This window comes from Melanotaenia boesemani, chromosome 3, assembly GCF_017639745.1.
Source record: "Melanotaenia boesemani isolate fMelBoe1 chromosome 3, fMelBoe1.pri, whole genome shotgun sequence".
NCBI lineage: Eukaryota > Metazoa > Chordata > Actinopteri > Atheriniformes > Melanotaeniidae > Melanotaenia > Melanotaenia boesemani.
The window spans coordinates 28077387-28093678 of NC_055684.1; the positions used below are offsets into that span (position 1 = coordinate 28077387).

Consider the following 16292-nt stretch of genomic DNA (forward strand, 5'->3'; position numbering starts at 1 on the left):
AAGTTTGAATAAAAACATTAATACATCTAAAACCCATTTTCAAACATTTACATTTACATAAAGGCTTTTATTGATTGTATTATGCTGCTTTGGATTATAAATATACCCTGAGGATAGTAAAGACACATTTTAAAAAATATTATGCTACTGAAGCAAAACAATCTCAAAATTGATAAAAAATAATTAAAAACATTCTGTTAAGAAAAGCCCTAATCTAATCTCTTACCAACAGTGTTGTCCCCAGTTTTCAGATGAAACTCAGTCAGACTCATCAGTTGTCCAAAATGCAGGTTCATGTAAGTGAAGCCAATCAGACAAAAGCAGATTTTCATTCTGTTTTGAAATCCACCACCAACAGCTGTTTAAATACCAGGGAAACTCCTCCCTCCACATTACACACAGGCAATGAATGAAAAAGTTAAACCCTATTATATGTGTAAATTTATTTAGCCTTGATAAGTAAGTAAAAGTGCTGTCCAACTGAATCACTGTCAGATTAAAAAAGAGACCTTTTTACATTTTCTTTGAGGATTATATCACCTACTATATTATTGGCTAAGTGTGTGTGAATTAACAGTTTCTTTAAACATATTTATATTGCAGCTGCCATATATACAGTACATAGTGTACAAATAACTGTATGGATGGATGGAAGAGAATTCCAAAACATCAATGAAAACGTTAAATGTCCTTAAGTGTCATATTACATCTTAATATACAGTTTTTCAAAAACTAGTAATATGAACATGACTCAAAGCTGACTTGTAAGTTTATTGTCAGCTAAATGAGGTAAAAGTTCACCTGAGAGTTAATGAGTTACTTTAAAATTGTATTTAATAGGATTTTTGTTTGCACGCCTAAAAAGTGTCAGCTTGCTTAAACTGGTATCAAACATATTTTCCCAACTGCCTGCATTGCCCCATTTAACCTTGTTCCAATATAGCATGCCTGAGACTGGGTTTTAGAAAGGTAAAATAATGTACATATTCCTATTAACGGTCACATATACAGTAGCTACAATGTCTTTGCCTAATGCCTTACTTTGTGATTTTCATGTCTACAAAAATGCCCATGCTCTGATCAGCAAAGCCACAGGGTGGGCGGTTTGCTGAATCAAATTTCTTTTTACCCTAAAACTGCAATTCCCTGTATGGCTTTGCATGTTATTTCAGCTTTATGAAAGTAAACAGAACATAATTGTACTGCCATGTCTCCCTAAGACCATGAAAATAACACTTGCCAAGAGGGGTGAAAAGAGCACAAAGGCTTGTGCAGGGTGAGGTCACTTCACAGAAGCAATAAAGCAAAGTGGATCTTGGCACAGAACTCTTCATCCTCTAAGGGGAGCAATATCACAGAGCTTTGTAGAAAAACCTGTAGAAGTCCAGTTCCCATGGGGAGCACACAGATGGCTTTTAGTGCTCTCTTAACTTCATCCAACCAAATTAGCAGACGGTCATACAAACGTACTCCCCCTCCAAACGGAGGTCTGCAGCTGGAGATCAGAAGCATTGTTTCCACAGAATGGTCAGATCAGTTTGTTTGGCTTTTAAAAACTTTTCCCAAAGGTTGGATTCTCTATTATAATAAATTTATTGATAAATAACCCTTAAAAGCTTAGCAAAAAGTCGACATGTAAAGGCTCAGTCAGGTAAGAGAAATGTGATGTTTACTTTAGTTTAGTTTACTTAAAACTTCATATTTGGTAAATTATCAGTTTGAACTGAAAACAATGTGCAGGTAGCTTTACACAGACTTCATGGACTGAGGATGGTGAAAATATCTTCTTACCAATTCCATTAAAGTCATTAATCATTGAACAATAAGAGTGGTTAATATATAATCCTACAATTATATCATTTTTAAAATTAAAATCACACCAGGCCACGAAGCTTTTGAGGTCATGAGTTGCTTTTCCAGAGGCAACCATGCTTTGAGATTTTTTTCTGACAATGCAGATTTTTAATTCCTAGATCTCAACATAAAAATGTAGATTTCCTGAAAATGTATGTTTTCTAAATTCCATGGTTAAAAAACAACTTACCAGAAACTTAATGTTTATAACTCACATGGACTTTTACAATTTAAGTAGCCATGGGTTTTCTGTCATAATTGGTATTGAAGACTTGTAAAACCCACACTTTAATACGCTGCTATGTTATTTATTGATATAAAAACAGGAAAATGACAACAGCATTTGGGTTTGTAATAAAAAAAAAAACTGATTTAATAAATTAAATGTGAACACATTATGCCAAAGCAGCAAAGAAAACAACAGGATCTCTTATTAGAATCACTGCTGTTGTTTACATGTGTGGCTCTGAGGTCATCAAAGCAAGTCCTTCCAACATTAATCGGAAATTAATCCACTTGACATTTTTGTGGGCCACTGATTGTCAACTCCCTAGGATACTGCTCATAGGCTGATCCTGTCCCATGCAGTATAAGCAAGTCGAAATAGTGTGAAAAAACTAAACTGTTCAAGGACAATTTTCTAATATGAGATCATGACATATAACATTCTCCTTAAACTCCATGAGCTCAATTAATCAGATCAGAAAAGAATCTGCATGAAAAAAAAAAAGAAAAACAACCTCAGGACTCTTTCATGTATCATTTTGTGTTTGCACACATTCACTCCGACATGCAGGCAAACCATGATCTCGATAAACTGAGAGGATTTTGCCTGCTTGGCAAATCTCCTCATCCCCGATGGTAGACTATCCCATATCTCACTGCACACAAGCCAAAAAAAGATCACATGCATAGGCTTAGCACACAATGTAGCAGTCAGTCCACACAAGGGCATCAGATATATCAAGAGATCATGTTATTTTGAAAGGTGGGTCGGGCTTCCATCTGTCAGGGAAACCACGGGACGGAGCTGACACAGTGGCTTGTCCGAGAAATTCAGTGACTGTCAGGCTTCACAGAGGATAACTGGGAAATCTACATGGATGCATGGGTGGTCCAGCTTTATAATTCCCTGCAAGGACAAGGAAGAAATGTAAACGATTTGAACTGATATTGCAGATGCAAAGCTCTCCTTCAACATAATGAATTTCTGACCTGAGGTGTTAAGTTTTTTTGAATCCTTTTCAGCTTGGCTTTTTTACGTCCATTTTTTGTCACAACTGCCTCTTCATAGAACTCGTGGGCCAAGTCACCATCTTCGTCAAAGAACATAGAGCTGCAGCAACAAGTAACAGTTACAAAATTGATTTTAGATTATCAAACATTTTAAAACCTATAAATCTCTGTCTTATCAGTCAATATCTTGGGAGTCTTATGTGATACAGTATGTTGTGCAGATTATAAAAAGTAATGGCTGTAAGGAAAACCCTGACTCAGCTCTTTTTCTCTGGAGAAAATGGCTGTTTTTAAAGCTAAGAAAAGTGGAGTAAGTAAAAGAAAATTATATAGAGTGCAAAAATAATATAAGAGGATACAGATTTTGTGGAGCAGCAGACCACAGCAGGTTTTTGCCTACATCTGCAGAGTAAAATGAACACAAATATTGACAGGCATATTAGTGAATTAATAGGCATCACCTGCTGGTTTCTGCACTCTAAACTGTTGTGCAAAAAGTATAAATTTATACCTCAATTTCTACCTGTGTCAACAATACTTGTCAAATGTGAATAAGTACCTATGGGATAATTTTATCTGTGCAAATATAGCCAAATCCCTTTATGGCTATGCATTAAATTTAATTTTCGTTCACTTGAGTAGATATATCATGCCATTCAACATTTAAACATCAACAGTCACAATGGGTCACTCCAATAAACTTCTTCATATAAACCTTTTCAACACTGGTTGAATTAGAATGGTTGAAAGATGAATACATGCACTGCTGTATTGGAAGACGTGGGACAAATGCATTCAAGACCATCATAACGATGCATTATGGGGGGTTTTCCAAATAAACCAGATTCTGCAAAGGAACTACATTAGTTAAAAAAAAGAAAAGAATATACGACCCCACTAAAATTTTACATAATATTTATGGATGCTATGCCTATAATTACCTTCGTCTGGTAAACACAAAAGGTGTGGCACCTGGGAAACCTCGCATTCTCGCCAGTGACTGTTCGTTTCCATCTTTGGCAGGATCCTCTCCACTACCTGAGCCAGAAAAAGGCCAAAATCCTTTGGATTTGGAGCCACTACCCCCCATCTTCAACTGCAGCACATTATTTTCTTGAGTCACGGGGCTGCCGGTAGAGTTAGAGTTAGTGTACAGGAGAAAATGTGACCCTCAGGGTATGACACCTAGGAAAGGGAACACATAAAGGAAGCAGTTGTCACTTCGGGTAGTTTATCATTTAATACAATACAAATAACGTGGAAACGCAATGAACAAATAATGCCATTGCGAAACATTTTGTAATAAAAGGAGAGTAAACACATCAACACTCACTTTCATACATTTAAAAACAATTTCATCAAATATATTTTGTTTCTTTTATTTTTTTTTAGAGAGCCATTTTCTGAAATTTAGTATTTTTTTTTGGGGGGGGGGGGGGGGGTGACAAGTATTTTCATCTTAATTTAAATTAAGATGGAAAGAAAAGACTAAAATGAGGTAGTCGTATTTTATTGCTTAAATAATTCGTAATGAAACTAAGAAAGAAAGGACACGCTGTTCAACAACATATGCTCTTGGAAAACAGTGACATTATTTTATAGCACTTCGATAAAAAAATAATATACAAGCTTGAAAATCAAGAGTAAAGATCCAAGTCTTGTGTCAATGTCAGAAAACAGGCCAGACATGACAGTGCAACCGTTTAATGCCACATTTCATTAACACGGCGACGTGTACGTGGCGACATTTCATCACGTCTGTAACCTTTATAAACGTTTTTTTTTAAACATGAAGAAATGGTTAGTATAAATCACTAAATTAAAAACAAACTCCAGCTTTGCCTTCCGTCTTAATTAAACGACTCCGTAACGTTGACATGGTAGCTAACTTGGCAAGCTAGCTTTGCCCGACAACAGATTCGCCCCGCAGGCATTATTTACAGTAGCTTTATAATGTCACATATGTTCTGTCCGCAAACACCTCCTGTAGCTGAAGATAACTAGCCCTGATTTACTAGCATTACTGACGTTTATATTTTACTAAACAAATAAATGTTTACTGACGTTGACAAAGGCTACCGTTAGCTGGTTTAATAACAAGCGTTGATCGTTTCAGCCACATAGAAAACATACCTAAAAAGTGAGCGGTGGTGTATTCGCTCGATCTTTTTTAGATGAATTTGTCTTGAAGGGTTGCCAATTCAACCAACAACCAAAAACCTTGTAACACACAGAGCTACGCTAGCTGTTTATGCTCCTTTACAGGCTTTTCTTCTGTCTTTTCCTTTGAAGGCTGATACGGAAGTATTAAGGTGCGCTTACGCCACCATCTGGTCATGAGTGGAAATGCAAGTGAAGTGGAGAAACCGGAGAAAGCAGCATACTGTGTGCTGAGAGGGCAGTAGAGCCAGTCACTAGCTTATATAGTGGGCCACTTAGTTGCAATCAAGGAAAACGTCTGATTATTGTCAGATGTCTCTGATCACGTAACTCAGCAATCTGTGTCAAATTTCTAAAAACAGTCTCTAGGACTATTTTAAACTATTTTCTGTGGAGATCTCGGCATCCACGGCGCCACACCGGGGCTAGGGGGTGCTACAGCCCCGTGATAAATCTGTGTAGCCCCATTAAGCCCCCCCAAGAAATTAGATTATAAAAAATATAATTATGAATTTATATATAATATTATAATAAAGGAATGTATTAGTTTAAAAACAGTTTGCGGAGATTCTCCGCTTGCATGTTTCTTCTGTGCACTGATTAAGAGGGGACAGAGGGCGGGCGGAAACTTTTTGTTGAAACTCACGCTAGGCTGAGGTGGTCCGAATCATTAGATACAAATTGTTTGCACTTCTCGTTGCGCCTGCACTGTGTAGTATGTTAAATTTATCTCGCAATCAGTTTAATTTCTTAAGTTATGTTGTGATCCGAGGCAATAAAAGCAATGCATAGTTGATTTCATTAATTATGCATGTAGAATAAATGCGTTTGTTGCATTCTGTATGTGTTGCTTGTTTATCACATGGTCGCTGTCTGGTGCTGAATCTTGCACCTTTCCACGTGAAAACATTTTTGCCGTTGCTTTGTGGCTCGTTGTAGGCCTGGTTATTTTGCTGAATGTTCTTTGGCTAATTCAGTTAAATTGCTGTGTATCTTAGCCACTTTTATTGAAAAAATCGATAACCTATGTATAAAGTTACCTAAATCATGGAAATCTGTTATTTTCTTAGCACCCCCACGTATTGGTCAAGTCCCTCATTAGCACCAGGAGAAAAAAAATCCTGGCGCCGTGCCTGGATCTCGGTATGGCAAACATAACTAATCTATAGCCCATATTTTAACCCTTTCAGCTGGATATAAACAGGTCAGCCAACCATTCAAATACTGCCAGAGTTTAAATGGGATCAAACCTTTATAGCCACTTTCTATTTTCTGTCGGAAAGTTCAAGAACAACAAATAATGTTATTTATTTTTAAAAAACATTTTAGTTCAAATGGTTTTAAATGTTGTACAGTCAGGTTTGAGCTTTAACCTGAAAAATTACAAAAATAAATGACAGTTTATTATAATTAGTTTATTAGATAATTGGAATAAAAACACATTCCGATCTCATGAACATGACCAGCTCAATTTCACAGACTGATTAAAGTGCCAGCTTAAAAAAAGAAAAAGAAAAACTGTTTCACACAAAATAACCAGAAAATAAACCACATAAATTATAGGAAAATACTAAAATGTTTCTTTATATCACTATAAATAATCAAGCAGCATCTTTTTTAGAGAAAGAACAGTCCTGTTAAGCCCATGATGACTTTTTTTTTTTTACATTTTGAGCCAATCAATTTCACAAATACAGTTTTATTTGCACAAATGTAACATGCCCTGATATTTTCAGATATTCACATTAGATATAAAAGACCTATCCCTGCTTTATTACAACCTATATTAAAAACAAAGCTTTTTCTTTCCCTTTTACAGCATCAGTCAATTTTCCTATTTTCAAGGCAAGAGAGGGTTTTTCTTCATGTTAAAATCTGAGGATCTGTTGAATCTTTCTGTATCAACCAGGTTTAGAAATCCGGGCCATGGCCTGCTTCATCATCTCTCTCGCATGAGCGTAGCGCCTCCCAATCTGCCGCACATGCTCTTCTTCCTCACGCTGCAAGATTCGCAGAAAGTTACAGAGTTCAGGAAAGCTAAACGCATCCCACTGTGGAGGAAAGCAGCATCAGAATTAGCCGAGCACATTGTACATGTTCATATTTTGTTTTCAGCACCTGTTCACAAATTTCTGCTTTTTTACAGCTGAATGGAAACTTACATTTATATCCCCTGTTTCATTTTCTTTCAAAACCAGACTCAGGACTGTTTCACTGGGACCAGCACACAAGCGCAGATAGAGAGGACGCTCATCGTCAAACAATTTCCGCATGTACACTAAACGAAATCAAAAGAGAAAAGGATATTTTGAATATATAATACCTCTTCTGTTTTCTTTAATAACATAGTAATAACAAGAATCCTACCTTGACTTTGTTTCTCTGTGTGCTCAAACAGGGCAAACTTTGCTGGGTTGTCTACCACTGTGAACTTGTTGAGCAAAGCCTGGATGACCTCTTGTACCCGTGTTTCTGAACTTATATGTAGGTGCTTTGCAGCATCTTTGGGGAGGTAGAAAGAAGTCCGCCGTTTCATACATCTGCCCTCCTGATCTTCCTCCTCTGTGGAGCCCTGGCACTGAGGATGAGGGAGGGAGATGGGACGGACTAACTGAAAGTGGACCTTGATAAATCCAGTGAAGGACCCGTCTTTATTCTGCAAGGCAGACAGAATGGAAGTGAAAGGGCCTCATTAAATTTCAACAAAGTCTGCAAGTGAATATAAACTGAGAAAGGTTGCTATGTATGTTTTTTAAAGAAAGAAATGTTCAGGGAAAATATGTTTTCACTCACATCAACCATGTAGAGATTGTTGTTAATCTGTGCATTGTACTCTTTCACCCTCTGCTGAATCTCAGCAACACTGAACTCCTGTTTACCAAACTCAGTTTGCTCATCCTGAAATAAAAAAAGCATTGACAATACACCAATTAGGCAAAAAGATAGCAAGCAGGAAACATCTGGGATGGAGAGTGATTAATGGAAATAAAAATATAACAATTCTAACTCTGAAAGACATATAGAGAAAAGCACACAGATCCAGCCTCCATGCACTATCTTTCATCATCTCAAGGCTCAGGTGAGAGGATCATTTATGAAGCTCTTTTAGACTGATGTCATTACAGCAAACTCAGAATCATCTCATATTTTTACCTCATTATTTCCAATAGCTACTTTCCATAACCATAAAAACATCTGGAGGATGAAACCCTTTCCCAGTGAAATCAGCTGCAACCCTCCCCTGAGCAAAAGTGTCTCCCAGTGCTATTAATCATTAAGTGAGAGGATTGTGTAAAAATAGTCATCAGTCATGAGATTTTTCCATTCTTGTTCTGCATCTACAGTTTCTGTCAATACTATAAGTCTACAAATAGATTAATTTCTGTTATACTGAGTCTTTTAATGCTGCCTCCATCAGGACAAATAAATGTCCCAAAGGATGCTCTGAGTTATTTTTAGCAATTATGCAGAATTAGGAAAATCTGGAAAAAGAAACATTGCACAAAGAAGAACTAGAATGGTAATTAGAGAGAAGAATAATTTACTAATGTCAGTGTCTTATTTTCCAGTTTTCGTTAAAGTGATTTATTTCAGGGAGCCTGACATTAGCATTATCTTGCTGATAAACATCATACCTCTGCCTTGACTCGAAGGAGGAATAAAAGGCTAATCAAAAACACAATTTTTGTTGTGTTTTTGACTCCCCTGCTAGTCACAATTTAAATAAATTCCTTAAGCTTTAAGTTCAGGTGTTTAAACAAAGAAAAGCCATAATAAAATAATAATGTAATTTAATTAATGTAATGTAAATAAATAAACAGTATTTGGGTTGATGTTGTTCTTTACCACATTAGTGTCCGTCTCTACGGGGTCATCGTTGTAATTTGAGCTCTCTGTCAACACACTTCCATGTGCGCTGCAGTCCAGTTGGATGAATGGTCGGCAGCGGTTGTGACATGTGTAACGACAGTCTAAAAGTGAGAAACACAAACTGTTAGAGGCTGAAAGTTTGCATACACATCTTTGCTTTGGTTGGAGGTCATCAGGTACGCATTATATTCGGTTATTTGCTCCTGCATTATAAAACTGTTTCTGGTTGTTTGCTTGTTGCTCACAATGACTAAATGATCAATTAAAAATGGTTTAAATGTGATTACTTCATTTGATAGATCACTAGTTAATATTATTTTACTGTTACTTCCTTTGTTATGAATTTAAGTTTTATGTCATGGTTGAGTTTTTCTTTAAGAGGAATTTTGTCTGTTGTTGTGGAAGCTATTTAAAATAAATTACATTAGAAGCAAATCTTAATGTTTCTCTGTGATCAGCTGATCAGAAAAAACACCACAGACCCACCCAGTTTACACTGAGAGGGTTTGTAGCCTAGACAAATGAAGGAATCTTTATCTCTGTACTACAGGTATCAATACAAATAAACTCTAGTGAATCATGTCAGACTTACAGCTCACCTAAGAGGTTACTTTTCTACACTATTTTCTATTTTTTAGGCAATCATTTAATTTAGTGGAATATCATTTAATATATTCCATAACGGTGAATTAACATTGATTAACTAATGACCTATTATGTGTAAGGTAATCAGATAAACCCACAGAGAGGTCAAGGTTAGCAATAGGAATTACTGATACATTGCATTTATCTATACAATAAATAATTTCAAGCTATGCATTAGCATTTATTTACCTTAATACACAGTTTGCACTGTTACTGCAAAGTTATGGAATCAAATGCAATGAAAAGAAAAAATATTTTATTATCTCTAATAATGTGTGTGAGTGTGTTATCTGTTTTTATTTGGAAAGTGAAGAAATGTTTGATGAAAGGAACTTATTAACATTTTCCTCATTTTCAAAAATTATATGGAAAGGCCAAAATGGATTATGTGCATGCAGTTCCCAAGCCTCTTCCTTCTATAGATTAAAGAAAATATAAAAAACAACTTCCAACATACTTTCATTTGTCGAATTATCTGCTAAAATAGAAACTGCAGGTTTTAGCTAACGTTACTTAAACAGAAATCACTGGTGCCTTTGTTGGGGATTATTCTGCCTTCCTGACAGAAAAAACACAGTAAATAAGGGACTGACTCAGGCAAAGTACAGTGACTGTGTTCCTTGTAATGAAGCAACGTGTCAGCCAGTGAATGCCATAACTCATTAAGTTGTTTTTAATAACCTTGGAACAACACCGGGGAACAAGGTGTACTACACATTTCTTTACTTTCTCAGAGTACAACTTCTATAAATAAATGAATAAATAAATAAGAATGGAATGATTTGTAAATCTCGTAAACCAATATATATTGTTCATAAAACAAACAAAAAAGATTAAATCTTAGAAGTCAGACATTTGAATATTTTTAAAAATATTTATGGAAGTAACTCAAAAGTTGGGAACTAAAGGCTGGAAAATTAAGTGTTACTAAAAAGAAAAACCCAGTTGCATTAGTTAATTAGGTCAATTAAAAACAAATCAGTAACATGATGAAGTCAAGAGAGAGAGAGAGAGAGAGAGAGAGAGAGAGAGAGCACCTTAGAGAGGCAGAGTCTCTCAGAAGTAAAGCTTGGCAGATGGTCAAGAAATTGCAAGATTTACTTGTAAAAGCTGTGAGAAATTCTCTGTTGTGTTTCTGTAAAGGTGTAGCAGTTGGTTGTCTGGTGTTAGGTTGGATTAAAGGGTTGTTGCTTCTATCTACTGTATCTTTGTCTCCGCTTCCTTTTTCTACTTTCCTTTTTACTTCTTTTTTTTCTGTCCCCTCCAGTCAGGTCCAGCAAGATTACATAAATTCCATAAATCCAAATAAATAAGATAAAACGATATATTTAAATAAATATAGAAATAAAAAATGAGATTATCAAGAGGAGCCTTATACCCATAAAGGTCCCCCTGGAGAAGCAAATTTGTTCAGCACAACACAGCAGCCAGACCATAATTCTGTTTGCTGGACATGACAAGTTTAGGGAAAAAAAAGAAAAAAGAAATTGCATCAACAAATTGTGGAGCAGCTTTAGAATAATATTTGTCAATGTAAAACTGCAATTGGGCATTCTTAGATCTACAATACATACAGTATAATATTGTTGGAAAAATCGTTTTCTGTACGGAACAATGTAAATAATCCATATTGGATTCCCATTATCTTCAAACCCGTGGTCACTACATTAAAAAAAGACAAGACTTATGGATATCACTGCATAAACCTTGTAAAGGAAATGCATATTGTCATTAAATCACTGTGTAATCCACAAATGCAGTTTAAAGTTCTACAACGTAAGGAAGAAGCCATGTGAGATCCAAAAACACTGATTGTCAGGTCTCAGTTCAACTTGCTCCCATCCCAATGACTGTCTTTTTCAGGGAAGGCCTTGAATATTTCAGCAACACAATGCTAAACCACGTACTGCCTAGCTGTGTAGAAGAAGAGTCTGGGTGCTGGACTGGCCTGCCCGCAGTTAAAAATGTTTGGTGCATCATGCAAAACACAAAGAAGACCTGGAACTGTTGAGCAGCTATCAGACTACAATGAAAGTTTCCCAGATGTTTACAGACTGTTGTCGCAAGGAGAAGGGATGCTATGTGGGTTTTGTCCCAACTTTTTCAGATGTGTTACTGCCATCATATTCAAGATAAGCTGATATTTTTCATTAAATAGTAAATTGTCAAACCTTCAGTGTGGGGTATGCTTTCAGTGTTCTGTTTTGAAATGGTGGTTTACAAGGTTTGTAAATCATTTTGGGTTGGTTTAGATGTTACACAATGTCTCATTTTTTTGGAATTGGGGTTATGAGACAACTTCTTTGTGTGTCTTTGGTTTTCCATGAAAACTGTTATTAAAACAAATATAGCGTTTTCCTTTAAACAGATTCATAAGCAGCAGATACTCACTGGCACAACGCAAACTCTGCTTATAAAGACCCCAGATGAATTCTCCACACAGGTCACACCAGGTGAGATGTGTGTAGCTGTAAGGCTGGAAGTTGTGACCCATAGCAGCCTCTCCTGCGTGACGGCCCGGTGTTTCAATGCTGACGCTGTCTCCAACCAGACGGACAACATGGTAGTGACTGGGCTGAGCTGGGTTTCCAGGGGGTGGGGCAACATGGACAGCTGAAGCAGCCAGTTCGATGGAATCATTTACACTAAGGTCTTTCAGCTCAATCAGCTCACATTTAGACATCCTGTCTTAGATCCAGACACTGACATGTCATGTGAGCACTTGTTGTCCATGAGTACGGGTGAATGTCCCACCCTAGGAGGGAAGAGCAGAGCAAAACCTGCACCTTTGCATGCTCTGTGAATGTCTTCAGATTCAGCTCACTTCCAGATGTTGCACAGGGTAACCGGGGTAGCTCATCCAGGATTACTCACAAGAGCTGCAAAATCATACATGTTAATGTTTAATGGTTACGTTAATATAAAAGACATCAAAATCTGCCCCCTGCCAGACAACACAATATCATACTTTCAATGTTTGCACTGAGCTTTGGGAATTTAAAAAAAAGACAAAAGATTAGCATTTGTTATCTGATGCCATGAATCATACGATTATATCAAAATGTGGGACAAGATATAATCCTAAGCAATCCTGGGAATGCTCATAATATTTTACTGTATACAACAGCAATAAATAAATAAATAAACAAATAAACAAATAAATAAATAAATCTCAGCCACCAAAATTGAACCTTGGCAAAATTATTCATTCAATAAAAATATATATTTCTCTCAAAACAATTCAAACAGTCAAAAATAAATGAATACATAAAAATATTTTTCAAGAGGTGAATAAATGAGAGCAGCGTGGTGTGATGGATTGATGAGCATTTCTCTTTAGCAGAGAACAAACTGCCACTATTCACATTTGATGCTTCTGTACTCATTAAAATAATTTTAGTGGGAAATTTTGTGAATTTAACCCAGTGTGCTATTTAGTACACAATGTATAAGTTGTGTATATTCTATTATTCTGTTTTATTGAAAAATTAATTAAGATAAAATGGACTCTGGATTAAATCTGGAATATGGTATTAATACATAGCCTACTTTATATGACAACAACAACTTGTTTTCTGGGCTCTGCTGTATACATTTTCCTGTTTCCTGCTTAAGAGTACGTGTAAAATGTTCTCAGGTGCATGTGAGAGTTTAATAAATGTAACTGCCTTGCGGAGCAGAGTTATTGTGACTTGAATATGAACAACCCGGGGCTCTTTCTGCCAAGTGGGTCACCGCACGGCGCAATTATTCACGCAGAGCAACAAGAGCTCATTGTAAGCAGAATCATCCATACATGTTTTATCACAGCAGTTCATTTTCGCCTCAGACTCGCGTGTGGTTTAATCTAAGCGATAGATCATCCTCCAGTTTGATATTTATCGCTAAATGTAACGGGACAACCTGATTTAATCCTGTAGTCTGAAACGGGACGACAAACTCTCACACCGGAACAAATGTTCGGACCGTAGGACAGATAAATAGTTTAAAAACAAGATCTTACCTCGTTTACCTCATGCCCGCTGCAATTTGTGGACGATATTTTGTAGTTGATGATTTAACAGCGAACCGACGGCACAGGCACGCACTTGAGTTTGCGCATGGACATTGGGAGTGCGGGATTACGTCTAATCCCATCTGTGCACTGAAGTAGACTGAGAGGAAAGCACGGCTGAAGGAATCCCCTCAGCTCATCATACAGACAGGGTTGTACACTGATGCAGCTGTAAAGACCAAGTACTCATGGTTGTAAACATTTCCTTTTTTTAAAAAGTCCAACAGCTTTCTCTGCAAGGTAATTAAATATAACCTTTATTGTTTAAAGAATTACGAATGATTGGATTATCTATCTATCTATCTATCTATCTATCTATCTATCTATCTATCTATCTATCTATCTATCTATCTATCTATCTATCTATGACAATTGCTTCATCAGTTCTAGTTCACAGTATTCAGCTTTCAATGGAAATGTATGTAAAATGTAAAAATAAGTTATTACAAGAAACTCTAACAACAGTGGTGGGTACACCACAACATGAATGTCAATGTCTCAATGTTGCCTGATGATGTCAAAATGTAAACAGTGGTTTGTAATCATCAGTATAGAATAATGACTTCTAAATCATGTCTGCAAGTCATTAAAAAACACCATAGCATCTGTCAATGAAGTTAATCTCATAAGAAAGTGGGTCAAACAGCAGGACTCTGGTCTTAAGTACTCAAGTTGATGTAGTGAGTAAATTTGTGAAACTGATGTTTTGGGATGTGCAAGTCAAAGTCTTTATTTTTTGAAGCAAACAGGTCATGTAAGTTAAATGGACAAAATAAAGTGATCACTGCAGTTAATAGTTACCTGATGTTACCTGATAATGACAGGTAGATCAATCAGTTGCATTACTTAATCTTGTTGTAGTGATGAGACCTTATATCATCCACTCTACATTAAATATTTGTATATTTTGTAAAGAGAGACAGAAAGAAGAATGTTCTCAATGGATATGTTGTTGTTTTCTGTGCTGGAAGCCCCAGTGTGCGGAGGCCCTGCAGTCACAAGCTTATTAGTGAGTAATTGGAGCACAATGACCAGTGAACAACTGACCACTTAGTGTCAGCTGGATGTGGAATTGGTGGTATTAGTACAAAATATAAAACACTGTATAAAAACTTTTGACATTTTCTTATTCATTATTCATCAATATTATGGGGCCATATGATTGGTTCCAAATTTGTGATTTATATTATTCCAAAGCATGCACAATATCAGTCACAGTCAATTATTTTGGGTTGAAATGAGAACCAGGAATCCTGAAATAGATGGTCTCAAGAGAGTCTTCATCTCAACATTGCAGAGTCAGTTGGGACTACATGAAGAGACAGAAGACAGACAAACATTGTACAGAGAACTTAGACAAGACTTCCAAGATACTTTAAATAATTTACATGCAGGGTACCTTGCAATGTGCATGAACAGTTTTTACTGTAACCTTACTCTCTCTTTTCAACACATTGTTATAAATTAAGTCATAAAATCGATCATATTTATTTCATTTTTATTTATACGAAACATAAACAGTTCAATAATATAAATGTTTCCCAAAAGGATTTGATATAAAATGTTATGTGTTTTGACATTGTCTTGCCCCAAAAAACTTCAATTTGTGGATACAATGATGAACAGGCAGTTGATTCCAAATCCTGTTTTAATTGTGTGCTGTTTGCGGGCCAAAAGATTTCTGTCATTCAGTATTAGTTTTTGTCTGTCCCATACAGAGATCCAGATTTACACTGAGGTTTATTTTATTATCAGCTATTACATCAAATGAAAAATTGTGGACAAGAAGAATCAATCAAGTCGCTTTTCACAATGCAAAAAAATAAGAACGATAAATTCAAATTCTAAAACATAAAACCAAGTATCAAAAGATAGAAAAATGAAACTTTAAGATGAATAAATTTGTCCATATAGTGGATTTTTGTGTACTATTTTTTAAACAGTTTTAGGATTTGAAATGATTGATAAATCAATGTGTTCTGCTTTCTAATGACATTTTACACAAAGTCTCAAATTAGGGGGCAACTTGTGTTCTTGTTTGATTTACTACTGTTTCCCCAAATACCTTTAGGTAGTACAAAAAGCCTCCACGTCAGCCAGCAGCGGATGCGTCAAGACTATCAAAATAATATACATCACTTCCGGCTATTTGGGTTCAGAATAAAAGTGGTAAAAAGTAAAAACGTCAGCATTTAACAGGTTTGATTAACAGTTATGTTCGAGAGTTACATTTATTATTATATTTATATATTAATTACACAATTTGTTGCAAATGTATTAAACAGAGCACACATTTGGTTTTGATTACTGTAAATAATGTATAACGATGGTAACGATGATATGTAAAAAAATGCTGTCCTTGCTAGATGACCTTTGAAATAGGTTTCTCAATGAATTCAACTAGTTTTTTTTAAAAATAAAAGTCTATTTTGCAACCCCCCCCCCAAAAAAAAACAAGAAGAACAACAACAAA

General features: G+C 36.0%; 2 protein-coding genes across 2 annotated transcripts; both read right to left on the reverse strand.

The window, feature by feature from the left end:
• Positions 1-2149: 2149 nt before the first annotated feature.
• tusc2b (tumor suppressor 2, mitochondrial calcium regulator b) lies at positions 2150-5378 on the reverse strand. Its single transcript, XM_041981341.1, has 4 exons — positions 5224-5378; positions 4032-4275; positions 3070-3190; positions 2150-2986 (listed from the first exon to the last, which is right to left on the reverse strand). Exons 2-4 carry the CDS (start codon positions 4178-4180, stop codon positions 2921-2923), a joined length of 336 nt encoding a protein of 111 aa, XP_041837275.1. The 5' UTR covers positions 4181-4275; positions 5224-5378; the 3' UTR covers positions 2150-2920.
• A 1314-nt stretch (positions 5379-6692) lies between these two features.
• Positions 6693-13990, reverse strand: rassf1 (Ras association domain family member 1). Its single transcript, XM_041980722.1, has 7 exons — positions 13769-13990; positions 12157-12644; positions 9097-9221; positions 8044-8148; positions 7618-7906; positions 7413-7528; positions 6693-7301 (listed from the first exon to the last, which is right to left on the reverse strand). Exons 2-7 carry the CDS (start codon positions 12446-12448, stop codon positions 7152-7154), a joined length of 1077 nt encoding a protein of 358 aa, XP_041836656.1. The 5' UTR covers positions 12449-12644; positions 13769-13990; the 3' UTR covers positions 6693-7151.
• Between the last annotated feature and the right edge of the window lie 2302 nt (positions 13991-16292).